We start from the raw sequence: 16401 nt of genomic DNA, 5'->3' as shown, positions 1-16401 counted from the left end.
AAATCAATACAGTCTGTGGTTGGGCATCAGAAGAGTGGCAGATTTCCTGACCTTCCTCCAGGGGCTCGATCGTGTGTATTCTCTGTGCACGATGTCACAATCTGTACAGACGCAGTGCGAAAATTTTAAAAGTACCTACCTTTAGTGATGAACCAAATGTGGAGGCAGCATCAGTGGTGATCATTTTATTTTATATTTTATATATATTTATGTTATTTTCTGTGACAATGTCAAGTAAAGCACTTCTTCACCACAGGACTGATGACAAGGCTACTGCACAAAGTCAGTGCGGACACATGGGTTCACCAGGAAGAGCAATGCGTACACATCAGATTCTGATTGGCTCACCTAACTTCCATGAGCCAATCACAAAACAGTAGTGCTTGACATTTCTACCTCTAATCAATAAAAACCAATTTACGCCACAGTGAAGTTATTGTAAACGATCTTGTTAAACCATTTAATGATTTTCAAAAATGTAAAAAAATGACAAACAAAATTGCACTTTGTTTTTTGGAAACAATTCAGAAAAAAGTTACCAAATCTACACAGACTGCATAGTTCATGTTCAGAAGGTATAAAATGTGGATAAATCCCACCCAGATCCACCACTATAGTGTCCCATATCCTGCTGAAAACTGTGTAGAAACCGCACTAAGCGTGCAGTTCACTAAGGTAACACCAAAAGCAATTAACATATGTATTACCACTAATATATTGCTACTATATTATACATCTTTAACCATGATTAAGATAAAAACATTTCATTTACATAGAAAGAAGTACAGATTACTTCCATGTCGAGAAACAGGGAAAAAAAGCAGATTTAAGATTTAAGATCAGAGATGGTATCTCTCTTGGTTCCTGCACAGCTCAGAGACTGATGTGGCTGGGTGAAAACAACAACATTAACATGAAATTTGGGTTTTGTTTATATTTTAGGAAATAATTTTGAGCAAAGTTCAGGGAAATCCATTGTAGTGTTTGTAGAGTAGTGTTGGGATTCTCTCCCAAGATGGCGCTGTGCTAGTGGCAGCCTGTTACAGCAGCTCTGTGTCTTTCGTTTCTGTTGTAGTTAGTGTTAGCGTTCTTCTTTCTTATTTTTTTTGCCGGCAATTAGCTTTTCAATCACAATATGAGGGATATTAAGGAGCCGAGATACTTCTTGTTTTTTCTGTTACTCGGACCACTGTGTACTTCGGGTTGCTATGCCGACGGCTGCAGAGGCACTGTTTACACGTGTGAGCAGCCGATCGTGCGAGTGCGTCCGACTCCACTCCCCGGGGAGAAGCCATCAGTTCCGGAGGAGTTGAGGAGGAAACGCCGAGGCTGCAGGGCCGGTGCGACGCGAAAGACGAAGAGAAGGAGATTTAAGCCCCATCTTCCTTCGATCATTATGGGGAACGTGAGGTCCCTCGCGAACAAGATGGACGAGCTGGGGGCGTTGGTGAGGAGTCAGAGGGAGTACAGAGAATTCAGTATCATGTGTTTCACCGAGACATGGCTGCAAGAACATATTCCGGACTCGAACGTTACCATCGGTGGCTTTCAGACGACGTGGAGGGACAGAAACACCACGGAGAGAATTAAGAGGAAAGGAGTGGGTCTCGCGGTGCTTGTTAACAACAGATGGTGTAATCCTGGACATATTCATGCTAAGGAGCGCTTCTGTAGCCCGGGCATTGAGCTTATGATTGTAAGTCAATGTTATTGTTTACATTCTGCCTACGGCAAACACAGAGGCAGCGTGTGATGTCAAACAGTCACAGCCAGGCTACAAATGCAACACCCTAGCGCTTTCATGGCTATTTCAGGGGACTTTAATCACGTTTCTCTTTCCACCACTCTGCCCACTTTCCACCAGTTTAAGTGCCCAACCAGGGAAAATAAAACACTGGGCTTACTATATGCTAATGTTAAGGATGCTTATAGCTCCACTGCCCTTCCCCCCCTTGGCAGATCAGATCACAACCTTGCCCTGTTTACACCACTATACGAGCCTATTGTCCAGCGCTAACCTGCGACCATGAGGACTGTGAGGTGATGGTCTTAGGAGGCTATGGAGGATCTACGTGGTGCTCTGGAAGTTACCGACTGGGATGTGCTGTGCGAACCACATGGGGACGACACAGACAGCATGGTGGACCGTGTCACTGACTACATTAATGTCTGCATTGACAACACCATCCCCACCAAAGACGTACACTGCTTTCCCAATGACAAACCCTGGATCACCAGCGACCTGAAGGCTCTTCTGAATGACAAGAAGAGAGCCTTTAGGAGGGGGGACAGGGAGGAGGTCAGGCGTGTACAGAGGGAACTAAAGCAGAAGTTAAGAGAGAGCAAGGACGCCTACAGGAGGAAGGTAGAGGACAAGCTGCAAAGGAATAGGGTGAGAGATGTATGGAGCAGCATGACAGAGATCACTGGTTTCAAACAGGCTGGAGGTGTAACAGAGGGGAACCTGGAGATGGCCAACGGGCTGAACCAGTCCTTTAACAGGTTTGATTCGGGGCCCTCTGTGGATCACCACCCCCCACAGCCACACGCTCCCTAACCCTTCACAGCTGCGACTGCCCAACACCTCCTCCATCCCCCCACAATCATGGCCGCCTACAGCTACGACCCCCAACAGCTACTCACCCCCCCATCCCCCAGAGCTGCCATTCTCCAACACCTCCACCATTAACACCTGCAGAACTGACAGCGCTCTGAGCACCATCCCCCAGGCCAGGCTGACCAGGTGAGGAGGGAATTGAGGAGGCTCCACCAGGCTAAGGCCACAGGACCAGACAACGTCTGTCCCAGGGTTTTGAGGGTTTGTGCTGATCAGCTGAGTGGAGTGCTCCAGCGACTGTTCAACCTGGAGAGAGTCTCTGGAAGACATCATGCCTGGTCTCGGTACCAAAGAAAGGGCGCCCCTCTGTCCTCAATGACTACAGACCAGTTGCGCTGACTTCTCACGTCATGAAGACACTGAAGAGGCTGCTCTTGGCCCACTTGAGACCCCTGGGTAGTTCATCACTGGACACTGGACTGGAATGTTGGTATGGAAGACGCAATCATCTACATGCTGCAAAGGGCCTACTCCCACCTGGACAAGGCTGGCAGCACTGTGTGGATTATGTTTTCTAACTTCTCCAGTGCCTTCAATACTATCCAGCCCTTACGGCTAGGGAGGAAGCTGGAGGAGATGCAAGTAGCAGTTTGTGAGACTGCAGAACTGTGTGTCTGAACAGGTAGTGAGTAATACAGGGGCTCCTCAGGGGACAGTTCTTTCTCCGTTCCTCTTCACCCTCTATACTTCGGACTTTAAGTACAACTCAAAGTCATGCCACCTGCAGACATACTCAGACGACTCTGCAATTGTGGGATGTATCAAGGGTGGGCAGGAGGCAGAGTACAGATTAACAGCTTTGTGGAGTGGTGTGGGGAAACATGGCAAAGACTAAGGAGTTGGTGATAGACTTCAGGAGGAAGAGGGTCCAACCTAATTCTGTCTGCATCCATGGGAGTGGCACGGAGATAGTTGATTCACACAAGTACCTGGGAGTGCACACCGACGATAGACTGGAATGGACTAAGAACACTGAGGCCATCTACATGGTCAGAGCCGACTTTACTTCTTGAGGAAGCTCAGGTCCTTCAATGTATGTAGTAAGATTCTACATATGTTCTACATATGTGTATCAGTTTGTTGTAGTGAGTGCTAATTTCAACGCGGTGGTGTGCTGGGGCTTTGGGACTAGAGCCAACAGGTTGAACAAGCTCATCAAAGAGCAAGTTCTGTCATTGGGTTTGACCTGGACCCCCTGGAGGTAGTGGCTGAGAAGAGAATGGTGTCCAAATTAATGACCATCATGGAAAACGTCTCCCATCCCCTTTATGACATGCTTGTGAGAATGAAGAGCACGTTCAGCAATAGGCTGATCCATCCACGGTGCGACAGGCAGCGCTACAGCAGGTCATTCTTGCCTTCTGCCATAAGACTTTACAACTCGTCCACTGTGTGTCTGGGGAGGGCAACACTGACCTGTTTTGGGACTAAACCTGAATCCTCTGTTTACAGCTGGTTTTCTGTTTACAACTGGTGTGCAATATATGCTTGTGGATAATGTGCAATATATTTATACTGTGCAATACATCTTCTTGTGTACTTTACACTCTGGTTTGTTTTTGTATATTCTGTACTGTGTGCAATTCTCTATACTACATTTTATTGCACTTCTCACTGCCTGTGCTTACTGTATTGTACTGTTGTATTATTGTATTATTACATGACACTGTACTGTGTTGACTGTGCTTGGCTGCTGTTGCACTGCAATTTCCCTCAGGGGATTAATAAAGTATCTATCTAGTGCTTTTAGCGTTTGTTAGCTTCAATGCTGCTTCTGAAATTGGGCTGTCGGTGACGGAGTTTCTGACTCATACGAGCAAGCAGCAGGAAAAGGCATCAGAAAAGATTTTCCTGATCTCAGTCTGGCAATATCTTTGGAATTCTGTCCGTAATGATCCGTCTCAAAGCTCCAGCAAGCAGTCTCATGCCTTATTAGACAAGACATTGATTCCAAAAGGACAAATTCCAGTTCTTTTTGGATGCGAGCTGGAATCGGACATGTGTCGATCCTGGGGAAGTGTGTAAGTCTGCCAGAAGAGCATGTAGGATCGTGGTGTTAGAGCAGGTCTGTGGCAGACACACGGCGACGTGGATCTACACTGGCGCTCCGAGCCCGCTAGGTGCAGCTGAGCGGCCGCTCGCCCGCGTGAACCCGCCGGTGCCCTCGTAAACCGCTAACATGTCTGAAGCTCCTCCCGCACTCGTCGCAGCTGTAGGGTCGGTCCCCTGCGTGAACCTGCTGGTGCTTCTTCAGGGTGATGAGCTGAGCGAAGCTCTTCCCGCACCGGGCGCAGGTGTAGGGCCGCTCCCCGGTGTGCGCCCGCAGGTGAATCCTCAAGCCCGAGCGGCTGAAGCTCTTCCCGCACTGGGGGCAGGTGCAGGGCCTCCGGCCCGTGTGGGTCTGCTCGTGCTTCTTCAGGGTGCTGGAGCAGCTGAAGCTCTTCCCACACTGAGGGCAGCCGTAGGGCCGCTCGCCGGTGTGGGTCCTGCGGTGCTTCTTCAGGTCGCCCGAGTAGCTGAACCTCCTGCCACACTCGTCGCAGCCGAAGGGCCGCTCCCCCGTGTGGACGTGCTGGTGCGCCTTCAAGCTGCTCGGGCGGCTGAAGCTCCTGCCGCACTCGTCACAGCTGAAGGGCTTCTCGCCCGTGTGGCTCTGCTGGTGCCGCCGCAGGTGGCTGGAGCAGCTGAAGGTCCTGCCGCACTGGGGGCAGCTGTGACCCGCCAAGGGCCCCCCCGCCGCGCCGTCGCCCATCTGGCCGGCGGGTCTCCCCCCCGGGTGGGTCCGCTGGTGCCGCCGCAGGCTGCTGGAGCAGGCGAAGCTCCTGCCGCAGTCGCCGCAGCTGTAGGGCCGCTCGCCGGTGTGGACGCGCTGGTGCTTCTTCAGGTTGCAGAGCTGAATGAAGCTCCTGCCGCAGTCGCCGCAGCTGTAGGGCCGCTCGCCCGTGTGGATCCGCAGGTGCTTTTTTAAGCTGCTCGAACAAATGAACGTCTTTCCACAGTGGACGCATTTGAACGGTCTCTCGCCTGCGTGAGTCTGCTGGCGGTTTGGCGAATTGTTGGAGAGACTACAGCTCCCGCCACACTGATTACAGCTCAAGAGTCTCTCTCCTATGTGAGTGAGTTGTGCTGCTGTGAGGCTGTCTTGACTGTCAGCTCCTGAACTGGCCTCAGCAGTGTCCTCAGTCACAGACAGTGGGGTGAGGATACTGGGGGTTGTGACCTGCTGCTGTAGCGGTAGTCTCTGCAACCTCACTAAACAAGGACGCAGAATTGGGAACTCCTGAGCATCGGTCTTTTTGATCCTCTGACTCTGTTGCTGCTCCTCTGCTGCACACTCTCCCCTGCTCTGTCCCTGCTGGGTGTGATAGAACTCAGCTGTGTTCTCTTCAAACTTCAGCTCGATCTCCTCTTTAATATGGACACAATCCAGACCATCAAGTTCTGGTTTTATGTAGAGGGATCCAATACAAGACCCATGGAGCTCATTCCCAGCAGGAACCGACTGCAGTTCAGTGTGCTGCTCTGTACTGTGAATCGGCAAGGGCTTACAGTCGTGTCCTGTAACACCACCAGAATCAAGCTCGTTCAGCTCCTCTTCTTTATATCCCTGTTCAGTGGCAGACTCTGGCCCACTGAGCCTCTCTGCAGTGTTCAGATGAAGACACTCTGTACTACACCCAGGCCCTGGCAGACTGAGACTGTGGGAATCACTGACAGCCCCCGACTCCATCTTGTGCTCAGACTCCAGTCCACTGAGCTCCTCCTGCCTCTGTCTGCTCCTGCTCTGCTCAGCGAGCTGCTCGGGGCCTCCAGGAGCAGTGAGCTGTGCCCCCTGTATCCCAGCACAGCCCCTCTCCTCCTCCCAGTGCAGCTGCCCCACAGGAGCACTTTCCCCAGCGCCAGGGAGACTGAGGGCTCCTCCAGCCCCTGGACAGAAGACAGGACAAGAGAAGAGCACTGAGCTGCACTGGGAGACTCAGCTGACCACCCCTCCAGCACTGGAACAAGAATGAAACACAGGAGACACTGGAGCTGCTAAAAATGAGATTGTAACTAAATTATCTTCTGAAATTCAGTCCTGTGAACTAAAAATAATGTAAAATCATAAACAATAATCAAATAATTGAAATACCACCAAAAATAATTTAACAAATCAAAATAATTCAATACATATTATACCAAAAATATAAACACATCTTAAAAATATAAGATAGTAACATGTGCAAAGATGCTATTTCTTAATGAAGTCTTCTGACATTCAGTATTGCTCGTCTAAATCCTAACATCACAGTTCTGAAAACAATCCAGAATATAACTCTTGGGTGAAGATGAAGAATTAGAAGCTTTCCGGACTTTCCCAGCTGAGGGAGGATATGCAGGATGTTGGAAACTTACAATCAATCACCAAGGCAGCAGAACGAGAGCTGCTTTCTCTCTCTCTCACAGAGACGCCAGTTATTCCATTGTTTCTGCTTCATTTTCACCACAGCTGGATCAGGTCCTGAGCTCGGGATGGGTGTGAAGCACATCACAGCTCAGGAAATGAACTACAGCTCAAGCTGCAGGTGCTCCAGTGTCTGTAGCTCTCCTGGTCAATGTAAAACTGACTTTCTCTGTAGCTTGTCTTTCCAACCTATAGGAATTTAGCTGAGAGCTTTGAGTGTTTGTGTTTTGCGAAGGTCTTTGGAAAAAGCTAAACATAAAACTGCAAGAAAAACTATCTTCTTGATGTTCACAAATTGTGGTTCAAATCTGCATCCACAACTTCAACCTCAACACAACCTGACTCACAGCGTCACAAGACCGAGGGGTAAACTCAGTTCACATGAGCCTCATCACAAACATTTCACTATAAAGAAGGCTCTTTTCAAATGTATTTCATACAACTCCCCAGAAATTTAACACAAATGCCCTGTTTTACTATGAAAATTAAAATAACTTTTAAAAAACAAAAAGAAAAGAAATTAACTGTATCTACCAGATTTTATGTCAGATTTTCCACAAAGCATACCGGTAGCAGAGTTTCAATATTCATATATGACGATGTTTCTTTTTAACTGTCCGATTGCTATGAATCGAAACTGAAAATTAGAGTGAGACACTGGGACTTCAGATTACTTTCAAATATATTGTGTAGACATTAAGGGAGCTTTCAAACATAGATAAGATAGTATCGTGTGTTCCTTTTTTAATAAACATAGCCAGCGTTTGTTATAGAAGTGTTTTGATCATCTGATGTGGGAAATATTGGAACTAAGAGTCAATACATCCACTGAAATACCCAGCACTACACATTGTTCAGCTACAGAGCCTTTATATCCACACACATCATTGTGATACAACAGCCGGGGCGATCTTATCTTCTGAAATTAAGTACTGTGAACTAAAAATAATGTAAAATCATAAACAATAATTCGTTTGTCTGATCACCGTTCTTTATATTGACGGAGAGATGACTGGAGCTCACAGGCGGACTCCCCTCTCCCACGCCAGAAAGCTGCGATCCCGCATCCCTGACACAGCGCTACCGCGGGCTGCAATCCGTCGAGTTTTGCTCGGAAACAAGTAACACCCTGGGGCTAATCCTGCAATTTCAGGTCGGAGAACGTGTGGACCCCGCTCCAGGTGCGGCCAACCGCTAAAACACACGAGCGCTATCCGACAGGAGGGCCGGTGTTTCAGTCCGGGTGACTCCAGCCCGCAGCTCGTCCACACTTACCGGCCCCTGTCCCTCTCCCTCTCGGCTCCTCTGTGACCCGGGACAGACCCGGACCCCACCGCCCCCGACTCCTTCTCCAGCAGCCGGGACCCCGGCGGACACCAGCCCACACTAACGGGTCAGCCGACCAAATACGGCGTCTGCACCCTCCGCCCCCCCTAACCCAGAGCTCTCTTGGCGGTGGAAATGCAATATTTGAAGTCCATCAAAACGTGCAAAAAAAGTACAGTTGTCGTATGTAAAACGATGACTTGCTGCCTTCAGATTGTGTCCGGCAAAAATAGTTATGTTTTTTTTTTCTGTTAACTTTCGTTTTCTTATTTAATGTTTAATAAAACGCCGTCAGCCCCTCTCAGGACGTACTTCCTGGAGCTGCGGCCGGTTCAAAACAACCAAAGAGCGCCGGCCGACAGACAAGAGCGTCTGTACCCGGCTAGAGTCCTCCGTCCACCGCCTGGCGCCACCTAGCGAGTGCGGGTGGAAACGCCCGCGAGTTGCGCCGCCAGTGCTCAGTCCGAGCTTTACTGTCCCCCGCGGAGAATTTGTTTCACGCCGCAGTCCAGTACAGCGGTGCAGCACAGGCAAAGACAGAGCAACATTACCGACAAAGACGACGGTGTTTCTGGAAGTAGGAGAGTTTACTTGACTCAGAGTGAGATCGCAGCCAGGCTGAAGGAATTCCTGAGTCAGCCGTACAGCCCTCGGGAGGTGTAAATTCACAATGGAGGGGTATGTAATGCTTGTTCTCCTTGGTATTATGTCCGGATTATAATAGGTTAATAAACATTTTTATAAGGATATGTTATAGTATTGTAACGCTACGGGGTTCACGTGGGCGCCCTCGCCTGCTGCCTGCATCAGGTCGCCCCCCCCACCGTTGGGGACTCGAACCCGGGCCTCCGACGTCACTCAACAGGGACCCAGCCTGTTGAGCTAAAGAGAGATCTCCCCCCCAGCCCAGCGGCTGTGGGCCCTGCTATCACAGGGAAGGGCGGTGACGTCACCGCTCTGGTAAGCCGGCTCTTACACGCTCAATGGTGGCCGTATGCGTTACACTCTATAAGCAAATTAATTCAAACTTTTAAATATAGCAAAAGAGGTACTCACAGATGGTGGAGAGTAGGTAATGATTCAAATACATTATCATGCCACATTCGCATAATAATAGAGGTACATTGCAATACAGAGTGGAGGACCAACTCTGGTGTGCCACTAGGTGGCGATGTGTATTAGTGATGGTAATCAAGCCTGCTTAACTAGAGGTCCCGTCACAACGGGTCAGTTACAACAACTGAACAAATTTAGCACACGGGGTGCACTGACTTGCGGACTAGTTATTGCAGGACCATCTGGAGATCACCTGCAGCTCTGAGCTCAACTGCAATGAAAAAACGTGCTGAAACCAGGCTGTACGTGTGCTCAGTGCAGTGCTGAGGCTCAGCATTGCTGTGGTTCTACTTAGCGCGAAGTGCAGGGGCTCTGGATCAGAACATTTTAATTAGTCTGATCAGTAAGTTAACATCTAGGCCCTTATTATTACTTTTTCTCTCTCGGGTCAGTATATAAGTGAATGTTCCTGGCAATTTCATATTTAATGTGAGAACAGCATTTATGTTAAAATAACCAGGTACGTCTATGTAACCAATAACGCGATAGTTAACTGACGCAGCCACCTACCTGAACTAATAATGCAATACTCAATTGTAATTAAACACTAAGCAAACGAGAGCAGCAGCTTCAGGATTGAGTTTGAACAGGCGTCCTATTACAGCAGCTTTTATTTCCATTGATGAATAAAGATTCTTCATACATAAGCAAATCAAATAATTATTTCAGTCACATGCAGGGACTACATTTGTGTCAGTAGTACTGTTAATATAAATCTTGTGCACCTATGTACAGACTGCATTGTTAAACTTCATCTGATAGTTTGTTTTCCAATCAGATTGTGAAATTGTAATATTCCCAACAAAAGGTTCATCAGATGGACTGGTGTCCCACCCAGGCTGTATCCTGCCTTACTCCCGTTCCTTGCCGGAATAGGCTCCAGCTCTCCCACAACCTTGAATTGGAAGAAGCACTTAGACAATTGAAGAATGAAGGTTCATTGGAATGGAAATGTTTCAAAACTCCATGATTTTGACATTTCAAATGACTAAAACCTTTTTTTTTTTACCTTACCTTGTCTGTTATATGAATGCACTGATTGATGAATTAAGCGTTTGTTTTGAAAAAATCAATACAGTCCCAGGCTGGGCATCAGAAGAGTGGCAGATTTCCTGACCTTCCTCCAGGGGCTCGATTGTGTGTATTCTCTGTGCACGATGTCACAATCGGTACAGACACAGTGTGAAAAATTTGAAGAGTAGCTACATTTCAGTGACGAACCAAATGTGGATGCAGCATCAGTGGCGACAATATTATTGTACATAATATTTGTCATGTTATTTTCTATGACACAATGTCAAATAAAGCTCTGCTTTACCACAGGACCGATGACAAGGCTACTGCACAAAGTCAGTGCGAACACATGGGTTCACCAGGAAGAGCAATGCGTACACATCAAATTCTGATTGGCTCACCTAACTTCCATGAGCCAATCACAAAACAGTACTGCTTGACATTTCTACCTTTAATCAATAAAAACACGTTAACGGCACTGTGAAGTTATTGTAAACGATCTTGTTAAACCATTTAATGATTTTCAAAAATGTTAAAAATGACAAACAAAATTGCACTTTGTTTTTTGGAAACAATTCAGAAAAAAGTTACCAAATCTACACAGACTGTATAGTTCATGTTCAGAAGGTATAAAATGTGGATAAATCCCACCCAGATCCACCACTATAGTGGTGGCAATTAACATAGGTATTACCACTAATATATTGCTACTATATTATACATCTTTTACCATGATTAAGATAAAAACATTTTATTGACATAGGAAGAAGTTCAGATTACTTCGATGCCAAGAAACAGGGAAAAAGAGAGATTTAAGATTTAAGATCAGAGATGGTATCTCTCTTGGTTCCTGCACAGCTCAGATACTGATGTGGCTCCCTACTCAACCTCTTCTAAAATATAGAAGGATTAAAAAACAAGATTGACACACAAATCGGGTTTTGTTTATATTTTAGGAAACAATTCTGAGCAAAGTTCAGGAAAATCTACTGTAGGGTCTGTCAGCTTTTATGCTGCTTCTGTAAGTGGAATTGTTGGCTGTCCATGATGGAGATTCTGACTCATACCAGCAAGCAGCAGGAAAAGACGTCAGAAAAGACTTTCCCGATCTCAGCCTGGGAAAATCTTTTAAATGCTGTCCGTAATGATCCGTCTCAATACAGCTCCAGCAAGCAGCCTCGTTCCTTATTGGACAGACAAGAGGGAGGATGGCGGACATCGGTTCCAAAAGGACAAATTCCAGTTCTTTTTGGATGCGAGCTGGAATCGGACACGTGTCGATCCTGGGGAAGTGTGCAAGTCTGCCAGAAGAGCATGTAGGATCGTGGTGCTAGAGCAGGTCTGTGGCAGACACACGGCGACGTGGATCTACGCTGGCGCTCCGAGCCCGCTAGGTGCAGCTGAGCGGCCGCTCGCCCGCGTGAATCATTTTACATGTCTGAAGCTCTTCCCGCACTGGGCGCAGCTGTAGGGTCTGTCCCCTGCGTGAACCTGCTGGTGGTTCTTCAGGGTGATGAGCTGAGCGAAGCTCTTCCACACTGGGCGCAGCTGCAGGGTCTGTCCCCTGCGTGAACCTGCTGGTGCCTCTTCAGGGTGATGAGCTGAGCGAAGCTCTTCCACACTGGGCGCAGGTGTAGGGCCGCTCCCCCGTGTGGATGTGCTGGTGCCGCCGCAGGCTGCTGGAGCAGCTGAAGCTCTTCCCGCACTGAGGGCAGCCGTAGGGCCGCTCGCCGGTGTGGGTCCTGCGGTGCTTCTTCAGGCTGCCCGAGCAGCTGAACCTCCTGCCACACTGGTCACAGCCGAAGGGCCGCTCCCCCGTGTGGATGCTCTGGTGCGCATTGAGGCTGCTCCGGCGGCTGAAGCTCCTGCCGCACTCGTCGCAGCTGAAGGGCTTCTCGCCCGTGTGGCTCTGCTGGTGCCGCCGCAGGCTGCTGGAGAAGCTGAAGGTCCTGCTGCACTGGGGGCAGCTGTGACCCGCCCACGGCCCCCCGGCCGCGCCGTCGCCCGTCTGGCCCCGGCCCCTCCTGCACTGACGGGGGCCGGCGGGTCTCCCCCCCGGGTGGGTCCGCTGGTGCCGCCGCAGGCTGCTGGAGCAGGCGAAGCTCCTGCCGCAGTCGCCGCAGCTGTAGGGCCGCTCGCCGGTGTGGACGCGCTGGTGCTTCTCCAGGTTGCAGAGCTGAATGAAGCTCCTGCCGCAGTCGCCGCAGCTGTAGGGCCGCTCGCCCGTGTGGATCCGCAGGTGAACTTTTAAGCTGCTCGGGAAAAGGAACGTCTTTCCACAGTGGACGCATTTGAACGGTCTCTCGCCTGCGTGAGTCTGCTGGCGGTTTGGCGAATTGTTGGAGAGACTACAGCTCCCACCACACTGATTACAGCTCAAGAGTCTCTCTCCTATGTGAGTGAGTTGTGCTGCTGTGAGGCTGTCTTGACTGTCAGCTCCTGAACTGGCCTCAGCAGTGTCCTCAGTCACAGACAGTGGGGTGAGGATACTGGGGGTTGTGACCTGCTGCTGTAGTGGTAGTCTCTGCAACCTCACTAAACAAGGACGCAGAACTGGGAACTCCTGAGCATCGGTCTTTTTGATCCTCTGACTCTGTTGCTGCTCCTCTCCTGCACACTCTCCCCTGCTCTGTCCCTGCTGGGTGTGATCGAACTCAGCTGTGTTCTCTCCACTGTGTATAGACTTCAGCTCGTTCTCCTCTTTAATATGGACACAATCCAGACCATCAAGTTCTGGTTTTATGTAAAGGGATCCAATACAAGACCCATGGAGCTCATTCCCAGCAGGAACCGACTGCAGTTCAGTGTGCTGCTCTGTACTGTGAATCAGCAAGGGCTTACAGTCGTGTCCTGTAACACCACCAGAATCAAGCTCGTTCAGCTCCTCTTCTTTATATCCCTGTTCAGTGGCAGACTCTGGCCCACTGAGCCTCTCTGCAGTGCTCAGATGAAGACACTCTGTACTACACCCAGGTCCTGGCAGACTGAGACTGTGGGAATCACTGACAGCCCCCGACTCCATCTTGTGCTCAGACTCCAGTCCACTGAGCTCCTCCTGCCTCTGTCTGCTCCTGCTCTGCTCAGCGAGCTGCTCGGGGCCTCCAGGAGCAGTGAGCTGTGCCCCCTGTATCCCAGCACAGCCCCTCTCCTCCTCCCAGTGCAGCTGCCCCACAGGAGCACTTTCCCCAGCGCCAGGGAGACTGAGGGCTCCTCCAGCCCCTGGACAGAAGACAGGACAAGAGAAGAGCACTGAGCTGCACTGGGAGACTCAGCTGAGAGCCTCCGACCAGCCCTGCAGCACACACAACAAGCACTGGACTAGGAGAAACACAAAATAGGGATGTATGTTTAAAATATGGGATAGTGACAATGAGGTCATTCTTACAGAGTCTGAGCACAAACAGTCAGAGAAATAATTATAGAAAAAAGCTTTTATTGTATATACACTTCCTCAAAAAACTCCCTCAAAGATTCCTCCTCATATATACACTCAAACATATACTCCCTCAGTTATAGGCATGCATACACAGTACTCCATCATATATACTCATTCATTTACTTTTTCACACATACTGACTCGTTTAGAAAGCTTAATAGACAACTGAGTTTTCCTTCTTCAACCAGGGAAGAAGTGTAGTTTGTGATAATAAAAGCATTATTTAATGTGAAACACCCAGAGAAAACATCACAAAGAATTCAGCCGAGGAAAGCTGTGCATTTTGCAAGAGTCCATGGAAAAAGTACAAGACAAATCTGAAGTAACACTACTCCACATTCACACACGTTCTGCTATACTGAATCAGGACAATCCCACAGCAGTGGTACATTAAGTAGCAAAACCACAAAATATCACAGTTTGGTATTTTACCTTGTCTAGGGCACATGCACACGGCTGAAACTGCAAGATGAGATGACACACAAAGACAACAGGCTAGCGGGAAATGCAGTTCATGGGAGCTTTAGCACAGACACTTTATTATTAAAGTTTGGTGCATAAAAGAATTAATCACACAAACCTAGTGGCAGAGTCAGTCTTAAAAATCAAAAAGCTCTCAGTGTATTAATCTGCGTCAAGAGTGTGTGGATGTATCTTAACTACAGCTGACATTATTTTTCCAAGGAAAACATTTATAACGAAGTCCCTGTTTCTCAAAAAACATATACAACAATGGTGGTGGTGGTCAGCATTGCCTCCTCACAGCCCTGGGCCCTGGGGTCAGTTCCAGCGGTGCTGTCTGTGTGGAGTCTGCATGTTCTCCCTGTGTTCATGGGATTTCCTCTGGGTGAACCAGTTTCCTCCCACAGTCCAGAGACATACTGCTGGTTAATTGGCTTCTGGGAGAACTGGCCCTGGTGTGTGTGTGTGTGTGTGTCTCTGCTGTGTGCTGGACGGGCGTCCCCTTTAGGCTGTACCCTGCCTTGCACCCGGTGCTTGCTGGGATAGACTCCAGCTCCCCTGTGATGCTGGGCTGGGAGAAGTGGTTCGAAGGTGGACAGATGGGTGTAATTCAAATCGTCTGATTCCAAATAAATTTCAATTGAACTTCTAAGGTGTGCCTGGAATTTCAGGTTACTTATTTAAAATATAATGCATATATATCAATTAATGGAAATATTAAAATAAAATGTATATATTATTTTGTGGATGTTGTAGTAATCCATTACAATCAATAATGCTTTTATCACGTGATGTAGCCCGGGGGTTTTAGTTGAAGTCAAACCAATAATGAACCTAACAAAATAACATTATACTCACACAGTAATACTGAAAACTGTGCGAGTTGGAACGCAGGTGATAAACTACGGTTGCTAATGTTTACCGAGCTGTTGTTGACTAAGGTTTCCAGGTGCCACGCTTGTGGAAAAGATTAGGTTTTAAGACAAAAGCGACTAGCTACAAATCTACTTAAACTGTACATGATGATGGTCCTTGGGTCTATTTTACACGCTTGTTACCAGCACCAATCTCTAATTATTACGCGCGGGGACTCCAGTACTGTCGGGAACCGTCAGTTGAAATCTGACAACATTGCGTTTGGAAAAGCGGTATTCTGAAGCGAGTCTTGTAAGGTGTGAGTTCCTGTGCGTGTGTCAGCCCTGCCTTGCAGTCAGATTCAGTAAATCGTTTCTCACGTGAAAAAGAGGCTAACAAAATACACGAGCCCTCATCTCCCCTCCCAAGGAAATCAATCCGGCCCCATGAGCAAAGCGGACAGGACCCGGAGGGGTTTTATCCGACAGGAGGGCCGGTATTTCAGTCCGGGTGACTCCAGCCCGCAGCTCGTCCACACTTACCGGCCCCTGTCCCTCTCGGCTCCTCTGTGACCCGGGACAGACCCGGACCCCACCGCCGCCGACCGCCGCCTGTCCCCGGACTGCTGCTGCCGCCGCCGACTCCTTCTCCAGCAGCCGGGACCTCGGCGCTTCCCTCTCCTGCTTCACGGCTATCGGGAGAAGGGTTTAAAAATCACGGGAACACTGACTCGCCATCGGCGAGAAGCGAGTCCGTCATGAGACACATCTCTCCGTGCAGCTGTGTCGCCGAACTGCGGCGCCTGTCGCGCGTGTGACGTCATCCTGGGCAGACCCCCCACACACCGTTCGAGACCAGGGAGCTGCGCTATTTCAGAATAAAAGTCCGACCCGTACCGGGGTAAAGTTAGCTTGAAGTTCGAAAACGATTTTGGCACGCCTGTAGCGCTTTCACGAAATCTCTTAGAGTTACAAAAACACTTGCTTTGTGTATAAAATACATTGTGGATGATTTCTCAGCCTTTACTTTTTCGTTTTTATGACATTTTTTTGACCAAGCACGAATATTCTTTTGTCCATATCTTCGCAATGGAAGCACAGAACGCCTTCAAACCAAAAGCATTTTAAAGAC

The 16401-nt window shown here is 48.7% G+C and overlaps 2 protein-coding genes across 2 annotated transcripts in view; both read right to left on the bottom strand.

The window, feature by feature from the left end:
• The window catches only part of LOC107075959 (uncharacterized), a 36722-nt gene that overhangs the window by 6104 nt on the left and 14217 nt on the right, over nt 1–16401 (bottom strand). The window lies entirely within an intron of this gene.
• LOC107075956 (zinc finger protein 585A-like) lies at nt 429–16064 on the bottom strand. Its single transcript, XM_069188275.1, has 5 exons — nt 15813–16064; nt 12108–13736; nt 8700–8800; nt 8337–8520; nt 429–6544 (listed from the first exon to the last, which is right to left on the bottom strand). Exons 2-5 carry the CDS (start codon nt 13537–13539, stop codon nt 4734–4736), a joined length of 3528 nt encoding a protein of 1175 aa, XP_069044376.1. The 5' UTR covers nt 13540–13736; nt 15813–16064; the 3' UTR covers nt 429–4733.

The sequence above is a fragment of the Lepisosteus oculatus genome, chromosome 4 (assembly GCF_040954835.1).
Source record: "Lepisosteus oculatus isolate fLepOcu1 chromosome 4, fLepOcu1.hap2, whole genome shotgun sequence".
In the NCBI taxonomy this organism is placed as follows: Eukaryota; Metazoa; Chordata; class Actinopteri; order Semionotiformes; family Lepisosteidae; genus Lepisosteus; species Lepisosteus oculatus.
Note: the sequence above shows the minus strand (reverse complement) of the source record. Positions and strands in the feature narration are given on the sequence as shown.

Excerpts from the sequence above, each read along its gene's own strand:
- LOC107075956 (XM_069188275.1), bottom strand. The coding sequence starts at position 13,539 with ATGGAGTCGGGGGCTGTCAGTGATTCCCACAGTCTCAGTCTGCCAGGA. Across the intron at positions 8,521-8,699 it reads ACCGGCCGCAGCTCCAGGAA|CCACCGCCAAGAGAGCTCTG; the intron begins GTACGTCCTGAG and ends AATATTGCATTT. Across the intron at positions 6,545-8,336 it reads AGGGAGAGGGACAGGGGCCG|GGGCTGGAGGAGCCCTCAGT; the intron begins GTAAGTGTGGAC and ends TCTTCTGTCCAG.